Source organism: Centroberyx affinis, unplaced genomic scaffold, assembly GCF_046629955.1.
Source record: "Centroberyx affinis isolate AG114_WGS23_722 - 3 ecotype Tasmania unplaced genomic scaffold, CSIRO-AGI_Caff_v1 ptg001762l_1, whole genome shotgun sequence".
Taxonomy (NCBI): Eukaryota; Metazoa; Chordata; class Actinopteri; order Beryciformes; family Berycidae; genus Centroberyx; species Centroberyx affinis.
In genome coordinates, this window is record NW_027280161.1 from 1 (window position 1) to 10,441 (window position 10,441).

General features: G+C 39.9%; 2 protein-coding genes across 4 annotated transcripts; one reads left to right on the forward strand and one right to left on the reverse strand.

The window, feature by feature from the left end:
* The first annotated feature begins 1,510 nt into the window (after positions 1-1,510).
* tmem138 (transmembrane protein 138) lies at positions 1,511-5,624 on the forward strand. Of its 3 annotated transcripts, XM_071529071.1 has the most exons (6): positions 1,511-1,613; positions 2,035-2,102; positions 2,204-2,746; positions 4,157-4,328; positions 4,566-4,641; positions 4,751-5,624. In XM_071529071.1, the coding sequence occupies exons 3-6, from the start codon at positions 2,619-2,621 to the stop codon at positions 4,861-4,863; spliced, it is 489 nt and encodes a 162-aa protein (XP_071385172.1). In that variant the 5' UTR covers positions 1,511-1,613; positions 2,035-2,102; positions 2,204-2,618; the 3' UTR covers positions 4,864-5,624. The 3 variants fall into 3 exon arrangements, with proteins under 3 accessions (XP_071385172.1, XP_071385174.1, XP_071385173.1); XM_071529073.1 differs by lacking the exon at positions 2,035-2,102 and having other exon boundaries at positions 1,525-1,613; XM_071529072.1 differs by lacking the exon at positions 1,511-1,613 and having other exon boundaries at positions 2,018-2,102.
* Positions 5,625-5,877: 253 nt separating this feature from the next.
* On the reverse strand, positions 5,878-8,041 carry tmem258 (transmembrane protein 258). The gene is made up of 4 exons (XM_071529075.1): positions 7,946-8,041; positions 7,419-7,528; positions 6,171-6,299; positions 5,878-6,042 (listed from the first exon to the last, which is right to left on the reverse strand). The coding sequence occupies exons 1-3, from the start codon at positions 7,946-7,948 to the stop codon at positions 6,173-6,175; spliced, it is 240 nt and encodes a 79-aa protein (XP_071385176.1). The 5' UTR covers positions 7,949-8,041; the 3' UTR covers positions 5,878-6,042; positions 6,171-6,172.
* Between the last annotated feature and the right edge of the window lie 2,400 nt (positions 8,042-10,441).

The window sequence follows — 10,441 nt, forward strand, 5'->3', positions numbered from 1 at the left end:
TCACTTTTGGGAACTATTTGTCCTGTGGATTTAGATGGGCACAACAATTGCTTTGCTGCCAACAGTGTCCTTGACTCTGATCCAGGATGTAGAAGGTAAAAAAACAGGATGGTGTCATGTGAGGAGAGTTATTGTGTACTCAGAGGGGAGGGCAGATAGCCAGGGGAAAGGAGATGCAAATAAAACATTTGCAATTGTTTGCATTGACAAAACTATTATAATTGCAAACAAGTTTTCTCTAAGAGCCATGGGCCAAATAAGCTCCTGTATCTCTATGGACCACAATTCAGATTTATGATAAATACAGGCACCTTGGTCAAAACACAATATGTCATTTAAATTAGGAGGCATTTCTGTAGTTATACACAGGAAGAACATGTCAGCACAGATTCTCCCATAAAAGCTTTAATTTCAATAAATCAGATCAAATGTTTAAAAAAAATATGCAAAAGATTTGGGGTTTTCAAAGCACATGCTATTAGCACACAATGTTGTGGATTGAAATTTGGCTCATGACACTTGTTGCATGACATATTCTCCCTCTCTCTCCCATCTTTCCACTGTACACTATCTAATAAAGCATAAAAAAAATCGACATAAACTTGATAACTGATCATAGTTAGTAGGCTACAGCATGCTGGTGATGATCTATGAAACATTCACTTTATTCTAACACAAGAGATAGGCTAAGAGTCCAGATAAGGGAATTGTATAAACATTTGTACGTGTTAAAGATTTTCTATGTCAAACCAGACTCCCAGATAGCCAGCAGCCACACCAAAGGTCAAATAAACTTACACACTTATTTAGCAAGATCGGTGCGTGGTGCAAGGTGGAGTTGCTCTCGCAGAAATGGAAAGTGGTCTCTTGTAATAGTGACAGAATTAACACTAGATTAGACTTAATATTTTAACATGGTTGGGAGCAGTGTAGTTGAGGAAACCAGATCCGACAGAATGAAGCAGTGTACTCTGCCATACATGTATTATTAAAGGAGTAAAGAAACCCGCACATTCACAACACTGTCATTCAACTGACATTTTAACAGAGCGAACAAAACGTCGACGTCTGCGTTGTCTCATAATATCTAAATAACTCGCATAACTAGATCTAATGTCAGTTCTCCGAAGTTGTAGAAACTTTTAGTATACTCACCTACAGCGTACTGGACGCAGGTGTCCACTACCTTTGATCAGCTCACTTTAATTCAACCAAGTAGGCTACCAACTCCCGCCACTCGGTGGCAGTGTGGAGTGTGTTATTGTTTATTTACCGTAAAGTTTAGTATAGTGCGCGATTCTAAATCGTACACAATTATTTTTCATTTTCTTTTTATTTTCACAGGGCGGCTACTTTCAGTTACATTTAGGAATTATCAGGATCCGAGCAACTAATACATTTACAATGTAAAGTAGCTCATAAATCCAGCAAAACATTATTTTTTAGGAAGATGCCGAAGACCTGTGAGCCTGTTATTAGCGGTTTTACGGCAAGTAGTACCGTTACCATGGAACTTACGGAAATGCAAAAGTTACCGCCAGCCTCTCTCGAAGCCCAGTAGTCAACATTATTTGCAGATAAAATCGGGGATACATGCAACTTCTTGGCTCCAGGTAAATTACGTTTGTATTATTATACACATGTTCTCGCTACGAAGGCCCTGGCTAAATGCTATTTTGTAAAGCTACCCACGCTAGAGTCAGTAGAATCAGCTGATGTTGAGGTTACGGTGCCAGCAACGTGATTAGTAGTGGAAAACGAACGTGAAAGCTCAGCCAGTACAGTACAATGTCTGTCTGCAAGTTTATCCCCACGGCTGAATAGGTAGTCGCAGGTTAGATTAGATGCGTAAAGAAGGGGAGTGTGCAACAACAACAACGGTGATAGTGGTGTCTGCTTTAGTGAAATTAATCTGTAATCCCCTCCTTGACCTTTCCACGCCTGTCCGTGTAACAGCCTCAACCCACTGACGTTTCATGTTATGTTAACTTTACAGCTAGCGTGCTAACACACACATCAACTCCTTATGTGCAGAATCGAAAAGGAGATAGTGATTGCTGGGCAGATACACAGACATAACCCTAAAGACATGAGATACTGCTGTGAGTACGCCTCAGACTTGAAAATTACATTGTTTTTTCTTTCTAATAATATAATTAATGCATCTGTTGTTTATTGATAACAACTCTTTTTTTCCTTACAGGAAATACAGCAGATGAGGAGGCATTCCAGAGAGATGTCAACATGGAAAGACCAAGCAAATCTCATCTGATATCCAGGCAGGAATCCCTACAGTCATTACCAAGATACTCTATTCCTGAGAACAAACAGCACGTTTCCTAACAGAGGCACTAACCAGAGTGGAGAATAGCTGTGACGGACAGAAAGTTATGAAAAGTTACCCTCCGACTTCACATGTGCAGACGGACAAGTTGTGACTGTCTTCAGACTTCCACACAGTGTGGGTTTGCACTGAAATGTGTAGGGGGTGAATACACATTAAACAAACTTGAATCACTATCAAGTACCTGCACTGGTTCAAGGGTAAAGAAATAGACAGAGGAAGAGACTGTGAAGTTGTTTGTAGTTGTCTGTGTGTACAGGACCAGCCTCTGAAGATGCTCCAGACTGGAAACTACTCACTGGTGCTGTTGGTCCAGTTAACGCTGCTGGCTTATGACCTCTTCATCAACTCCTTCAGTGAACTCCTGAGGGGCGCGCCTGCCATCCAGCTGGTGCTCTTCATGTAAGTCACTGAACTCTTGGGTTGTGTTTAATACACTGCTTTATGCCTTGCTGCACCTTTCCCATTTGGGACAGATAGTCTTTTGACTTGAACTGAATGTGTTAATATGTTTAGGGAGTAAGGCTGCAAATAGCAGCAACTGATGAGTAATCAAGTAATCCTCTAATGTAATAACACAGCTGCCTTACCAAACATTCAAAGTATGTCTCTTCAGTGACTAAAAAATCTGAAGACTCACTTTTTTAGAGGCAAGTACTGGAACAAGCATGCCTATTTTTGAAGTGTATTTATCATCCTTGAAGTTGTAAATGGCAAAGTAACTTGCATTTTTGCTCTGTTAATAACTGAAAATGATCAATGCTGTCCCCTGTGTAGCCTACGTTTTCTCAAATTTATATAATGCATTTGTAGTGCCTCGGCCTCTCTTAACATTTAATTTCAGTTTTTAAATTCACTGAGCACCATATATATCCCATTACTTTGTCAAATCTACATTCAAGAAAGGTACCAAGGCAACATGTCTTTGTGACAAATTATTAAAATGCCTTTATTTACTAGCTAGTATAGTTTGGACCCGTTAAAAAATCAGAGACTCTGCCTGACTCTGCCTGCCTGCATTAGCTGAAACATGTTGCATTTTTAACTGTTCCAAAATGGACAAGCCAGTGATTAAAATATTAATATTTTATCAAAAAAGAAGAGTTGCCTTGGTACCTCCCTTGAATATAAGAAAAGGGAAAGTTGGCATTGAGTGTTTTTTTCCCAACCAAAGTGCACCTTCATTTTTGTGAGTACCTATTGGAGTGCTTTTCTTTTTTTCTTTACTCTGTGAAATATCTTTGTTGGAAAAATGATAGCTACTCGTCTTACACTCTCAGATGTGGTTGTGTGTTTGTGTGCACTTGACTGCATGGCTCAGTGCTTTAAGACAGTGGTTCTCAAAGTGGGGTCCAGGGACCACCAGGGATCCTTGAGGGGGTTCCAGGGGGTCCGCAGAAAAATTATCAATTGTTAAACTTCACCATTATTTCATTTACAAGAAGTTAACACAGTTAGAGAATGTATTATTTAGGTCATGGTTTCTCTGTTATCTCTCTACCTACAATACAGATAGTCATGGAATTCTGGACAAAATCATATCTAACAATAAAAATATTCTCAGATTTGGGTCCAAGAGACAAAATCTCATCAAATGGGGGTCCGTGGCCCTAATGTAGACTAAATTAGGGGCCTTGATATGAAAAAGGTTTAGAGTCACTGGTCTAAGACATACACCCCATATTCGCAACACCTTGGGTTCAAGTCTGGCTCATGACCTACCTGCCTCCTCTCTTTCCTATCACGCTTCACTACACTGTCCAATAAAACAGAAATACACACTAAAAATACTTTTAAAAATTGTGTCTCCAGCATCCAGGACATTGACATCTTGTTCAACGTGATCATCATCCTGCTGATGATGTTCAACACCTACGTGTTCCAGGTTGGACTGGTGTCGCTGCTGCTGGAGCAATTCAGGGCTCTGCTGATGTTCTCCGCCCTCTACCTGACGCTCAGCATCTGCCTCCACTGCTGGCTGCTGGTATGTCAGTCACAACACGCAGGACAGCTGCATACTACCACTGTCAAAACACTAAATTTAAATTGGCACACAGACTTAGGTGCAATTCAAAAGCATTACTTGCAAGTGTTGATTGGTGAAATCAACACCATCATCCATGAATATGAAAAGGTTTGTTATAGCAGAGAGTAACTATGGTGCTGACCTGTAGGTAAACTGTACCTGATAAGTGTTAATATCTTTTTCTTTTTTCTGTAGAAGCTAAGATGGTTGGAGTCAAACCTTTTCGTATGGACAGACGGCCTTCAAGCCCTCTTTGTTTTCCAGAGAACAGGTAAATTGGTTGATTAAGGTTATGTTTACATTTTCCACCATAGCTGATTATTTATTTTTCTGTATTCTGTCATGATCTGGTCGTTAAATGACTGCATTTGTGTGCGCAGCCGCAGTGCTGTATTATTACTTCTACAAACGCACAGCGGAGTATCTGGGAGACCCGAGGCTCTATGAGGACTCTGTCTGGTTGCGGGATGCCTTCACCAAAGCGCGTCAGTGAAGACGGGAAGGAGGGAGGGAGGGACAGTTTTAAGATGGACTCTACAGGGATCTGCCAAGAAAAGCCCTTTGGACAAGAAGACTATTCTAAAATTGGACTCCAGGGAAAAAAATATATTTTAACTTCTATTTTACTGATCTAGTTGGACACTCATCACTCTATTAAGCATGTATAATAATGCACTCCGATGCATCCCGCTATGGGATAGAGAACATGAAGAGAAGCCTCAAGCAGTTTCTGTCTACTGGCTCTGTGTAGCTAAGCAGGCTGATAGCATGTGTAGTATTGTTTTAGTCAGGATGGAGTCTGTTCATCTATGTGGCCTTTGTAAATCAATTTAAAGTGGAAGTTTGAATCCAACATGTTGACAGTGGGTCAAAGGTTCAGGGAAGAACGCTTTTCTAAGAGGCAGGTATCACTTCCCATGGATTGTATGTTTGTGTTTTTTAATCTATTTTAATACATTGGAATATGATGTATTCATAGTTTTAAATGTTTCTTAGATATTTTTGTTACAAGGAGGAGGAAATATGCTTGTTTACCTTGCCTTATGTATGGCTAGTATGTGCCGTTTACATGGTTAATGTTATTTTAATACGCCAATTTTGATTCCATGTGCATCCTATTCTTTATCTTTCAGTGGGTATCTTTGAGTGGAGATCCCACTGTTTTTTATCAAATAAATAATCCTTCAGTAATCCTGATCTCATCCTTCATCATTAGGGTAGTCAGTATTAACCTGGAGACGAGGCGAGGCAGACTGCTCTATTTTAAACCCAAAGATTAGCCTGGGATTGAGGTTTTAGGCACCACTAGTAAAACACTCACCATAAATAGTTTCCAGTGTACCTGAAATAACCTTCTATTTTCACCAGCCTGCAGGATAAGGTGCTGCACACTTCAGCTCTGCTCCCTCTACAATTACTGATCAAACTTCCATACAGCTAATATTACAATCCATGAGAGAAATGGTCGCAGCAAATTAGGCTCAAACCCGGAAAGACACTACACCAGAAGTTTTACAAATTCCTCTTTACTAGTGAAAAGAAACCCCAGTCCACATGATCCCAAAATATTGTCAGTGCAGTCCAATCCAATCCAAAATCCAGTTCCTGCTGCGTGTGATGTCATCTGTTCCACTGGAATGTTCGTCTTACTCGTTTACATCGTCACCTGAAACTGGAAAAAAACAAAAGGGAGTGGGAACAAAATCGAAATGGTTTCTTGTGAATGTCACAATTACAAAACTGTTTCAGTAATTGTGAAAATAATTATTAGATCATCATAGTTTCAGATTTTAAACATACCTTCATACATAAATGCCAACCCAGAGTAGTAAGAAGAGTACGCCGAAGCCCATGAAGAGTGAAGCCACAAGGGAGATCAGCAGCTCCTTGTACACATCCCTGGTGTATTTTGTCGAAGTCACCTCATAGCTGACAGAAAGTTAAGGTCTAGTTCATACTTCTGCCAAGGCCAAATTCTGTTTTTCTATACTCCGCATGATGCCTCATGCTTCAGTTCTGCTTACTGTGCACTAGTCCATTCTCACAGTGTCAGTGCACCACAATATATCATCTGTGCCTACATAGTAGAATTTAATGACACCCTACGATCACGCAAGCTGTTTGGAGAATGGAGATTCCCACGATGCAGAGAATTTTGCTTGGGGATAAATGACATATCACATTTTTATTGTATTATTACTTAAACACTGCATTGATTTTGGGTTTCCACATTGTACAGCCATTGATGGCCATCCACGCCATGGTTGCAAACATCAGCCAACTTCTGCCACCACTCTAAAACTGAATAAACATTGTGTTTAATGAAACAACTGATGCCCTAGCTACAACGTCTATGGCTGACAATCTTTAGCAAACTAAAAGCCAGAGTGTTCCTGATCAATAGTGATGCACGTTCCACTACTTGTACTTTTCATATCATGGAATTTAAAAAGGAATATGATTACATTGGGCGGCACTGTCACCTCACAAGAAGGTCCTGGGTTCGAATCTCACCCCTTTCTGTGTGGAGTTTGCATGTTCACCCCTTGTTTGTATGGGTTTCCTCTCACACTCCAAAGTCATGCACATCAGGTGGATTGGAGACACTAAATTACCCATAGGTGTGAATGTGAGTCTATCTGTCTCTCTGTGTGTTTGCTCTGTGATAAACTGCCAACCTGTACAAGGTGTTTCCCTGCCTTCCACCCAGTGCATGCTGGGAAAGGCTCCAGTCCCCCCCGTGACCCTGACTAGGAATAAGCAGATATGGAAAATTAATCAGATTATCGAATCTATAAACCTGTTTCCAAAGTAGACTGATCACCATATATTTTGCTGTAGGTGTGGTATTAGTCCCCCTGTGTGATGTCCCAAGGTGGCTCTGGTTCTAGCCACTTGCCCCGTGTTGTCAGCTTAAGCTCTCGTGGTTCTACCCATTGTGATTTTCTTTTCTACGGGTTTATGGTTTGATTCGCTTGCCCCATTATTTACTGCATGCACAGTCATGTGGAGCAAGGAGTGCACAGTGCACAGCATCTGAAAGGATACACAAAGAACCAGGCAGTGAAGAACATCCCGATAGCCAGCAGGACCACAGTGAGGTGGGGGAACACAGCCGGGTTCACCGGACTGGTGTATCTGGTCATGGCCTCGAGTTCCTGCAAGCACAGGAAAGGGGTGCAAGAAGGTGCAAGCTGGTTAGAAACATCCAATGTATTATGGAGACAAGTTGTGTCCAAGACTAGCATTTAGATTAACTGCCTGCTGTAACGCACTGATTCCAAGTAAGCTAGCTAACGGCTAAGTTAGCTTTTAGCGAGTGTTTCTCTATTCATATTCGTGCAAATCACCAGGTTTGGTTTTGATATAGAGCCGTTATCAGCGACTTTGATGATGCACGGGAAGCTAATCCAGCTAACGTTAGTCTCCGTAACTTGGCCACAAAAACAACAAATTCGCAAAGACAAGAAATGTTTTTACTAAGGAAATGGAGAATATGGGTGTACAAGCAAACAGCATGTGATCATATATTAGATTTTAACCTTTATAAACAAGATATAATTCAGTCACTGTACCATTTTGTAATGAAGTGATGCTCCTGCTCCTACTTGGTCCAAGAGGAAAAGGCCACGTACTGACTATTCCTTCCTGGTTTTGACGTGACGTTCATGTGACGTCCTGAAGCGATAATAAATACTTGGCTGCCATCTAGTGGACGAAATGAGCAACTTGTTTTCAGCTCTTTGAACTGAACAGTCAGACAATCAAACACATTCTGAATTCAATCACAATTTTATTTACTGCATGCATTCATATTATTACAGCATATTCTTGACAAAAGACTGAAAATGTAATGATCACCTGGGCTAATTAAAAAACAGTCAGGCAGGGAAGACAATGGTGAGGGAGGACATGAGTAAGAATAACTAGTGGTAGTGATATTAAAATACTCAATGAATCTTAGTGTTTGGGCTGGCTTTTTCCACTTGATAAATAGTGTATAATCAAAATGTTGAAATGCTTAGAAAAATGTGTGTCTCTGTGTGTGTGTGTGTGTGTGTGTGTGTGCGTGTGCGTGTGTGTGTGTGTGTGTGTGTGTTTTCTAATATAATGATACAATTACATGCCTATTAATCATTTCTGATTGAAACTGAAATGAGCTCCATAACAAAAAAGTTAACATATCATTGATAATACAACAAAAAAAATATGAACTATAAAAACAATATGATAAAACACATCAGATAAAAAGGAGCATTGGTTGTTACAAAATGAAGCTATACAGTTACATTTAATGCAGTTCTACCAGAGTATTTGAAACCAGTTGGACGCACTGGATAGAGCAAAAGCAGTTCATATATACAGTGCAAAAAGTGCTACGATGGTTTCATTATGCTATAGCTGGTGCATTATAAATAAGCTAAAACAGTACACTGTACCCATTAAAGTCATAATAATCATATTTAAAGTATTGTACAGTGTTTTCAAATTCCATAAAATTAATTTGGCCGAGGGACGTTTTTTCCAATTTAATTTTGATTCATGTTTGAGATTCACTATCATGGTTTTCCATTCTGAATGCAGACATCAACACTGTGTATGGAGTGGCAATTCAAAATAGACTTCAAAAGGCATTAAATGAAACATATTAAATATTGCATGGTGTTTGGGAGAAAGCCTATAACACTCAGTAAACAACAACAAAATATAATAATTGAAAAGAATAGGCTACATTACATAGCTCAGATATTGTTATATTAATCAAAGGTGTTATCACTCACACACTTATTTGTGTAGGCACAAGTAAAATAGTTAAAAACATCCAGAGAAATACAGGAAACAATCCAGTGTATAATATCCGTTATTCTCTCTGGAGTGTGCATGACTAAATGCAACTCTCTCTCAGCTTTGTGATCAAGTCATAAAAATGGATTTCCCACAGTCGAAGCAGCGCTTGAGTTGCCTCTGCGCTGAGATACATCATTTAGAGAAATGATTGGCCATGCACCTGAAATGATATGCCATTTGCCATACCAGCATCCCATCCAGTTAACACAATACAGTTTAAGCTATTCCAGTGTTCTTGAAATATTGTCAGTGTTGGATATAGCAACTCCACTATCAGATGCCAAGAGCTTTCAGTGTTTCTACACTTCTGTGCGTTGTTTCCAGTAATTTGCTTCCATATCCAGCCTTATCACGTGCCATCCAGTGACTCTGCTACTGAAATGATTAAGATTCAGGGCTCTTCAAAAGTACCTCTTTGTTTAGGAGTGATGCCGAGGGGTTTTCTGTTCTAGTACGCATGCTTATAGCCATTTTATCTATCAATTTGATGTTCCATTTGATGTAGCAACCGAGATACAAATACACATAATTTTCTCCTCTGTACAGTGTATAGTCAGATGCCTTTTAAGGAGACAGTGAGTAATTTAGTCTAGCAGACTGCAGCGGCCTGGAACACAATGTACTACTGTAGAGGTCCAGGATTTGCCAGTGTGCACTACTGAGGTATATTTTGAATGCGGGTAGGCAACCATTCACTGAGGCCTTCAGCAGAAGCCAATGATCTTCTCTCCAGTGTATAAAGCAATTGAAAAGTGTTCCTCATTTTCAGTTGATACTGGTTTCAATGAACATACAGATTGGCAGGATAACAGAACAAAACAAAAACATGCAAAGTATCATCTACAGTATCTTCCTGGCCCGCACCTCTTTTGGAAACTTGAACTTCATTCTACTAGAAAGGTGATTATGGCTTGTGTTAGGTATGGAAGACATTGTGATCAGTAATAAAGTGAGCTATAAAGTCATGGATGTTACTTGTGTGCAATAGCAGTTAATAGTGACACAATACAGTTGTCATTCACAATGACTTTCAACTGACGCCCTGCAAAGCGAGACTGACTGACAGAGATACAAAATGAATAGAACTTGAACACAGTATTTCAAAGGCCGGTGACCACAGCAAAAAGAGATGTCTTAATTCCTATACATACAGAAGGGCACACAGAGGGAGCAGTGGTAGACAGTTTGTCCTGTATGAGTCTCTTTAAAAATCAAGTTCAAGA

Coding starts and splice junctions, on each gene's coding strand:
- tmem138 (XM_071529071.1), top strand. CDS start 2,619: ATGCTCCAGACTGGAAACTACTCACTGGTGCTGTTGGTCCAGTTAACG. Junction 2,747..4,156: donor ATCCAGCTGGTGCTCTTCAT/GTAAGTCACTGA, acceptor TTGTGTCTCCAG/CATCCAGGACATTGACATCT. Junction 4,329..4,565: donor GCCTCCACTGCTGGCTGCTG/GTATGTCAGTCA, acceptor TTTTTTCTGTAG/AAGCTAAGATGGTTGGAGTC.
- tmem258 (XM_071529075.1), bottom strand. Junction 6,300..7,418: donor TTCACTGCCTGGTTCTTTGT/GTATCCTTTCAG, acceptor ACTTTCTGTCAG/CTATGAGGTGACTTCGACAA.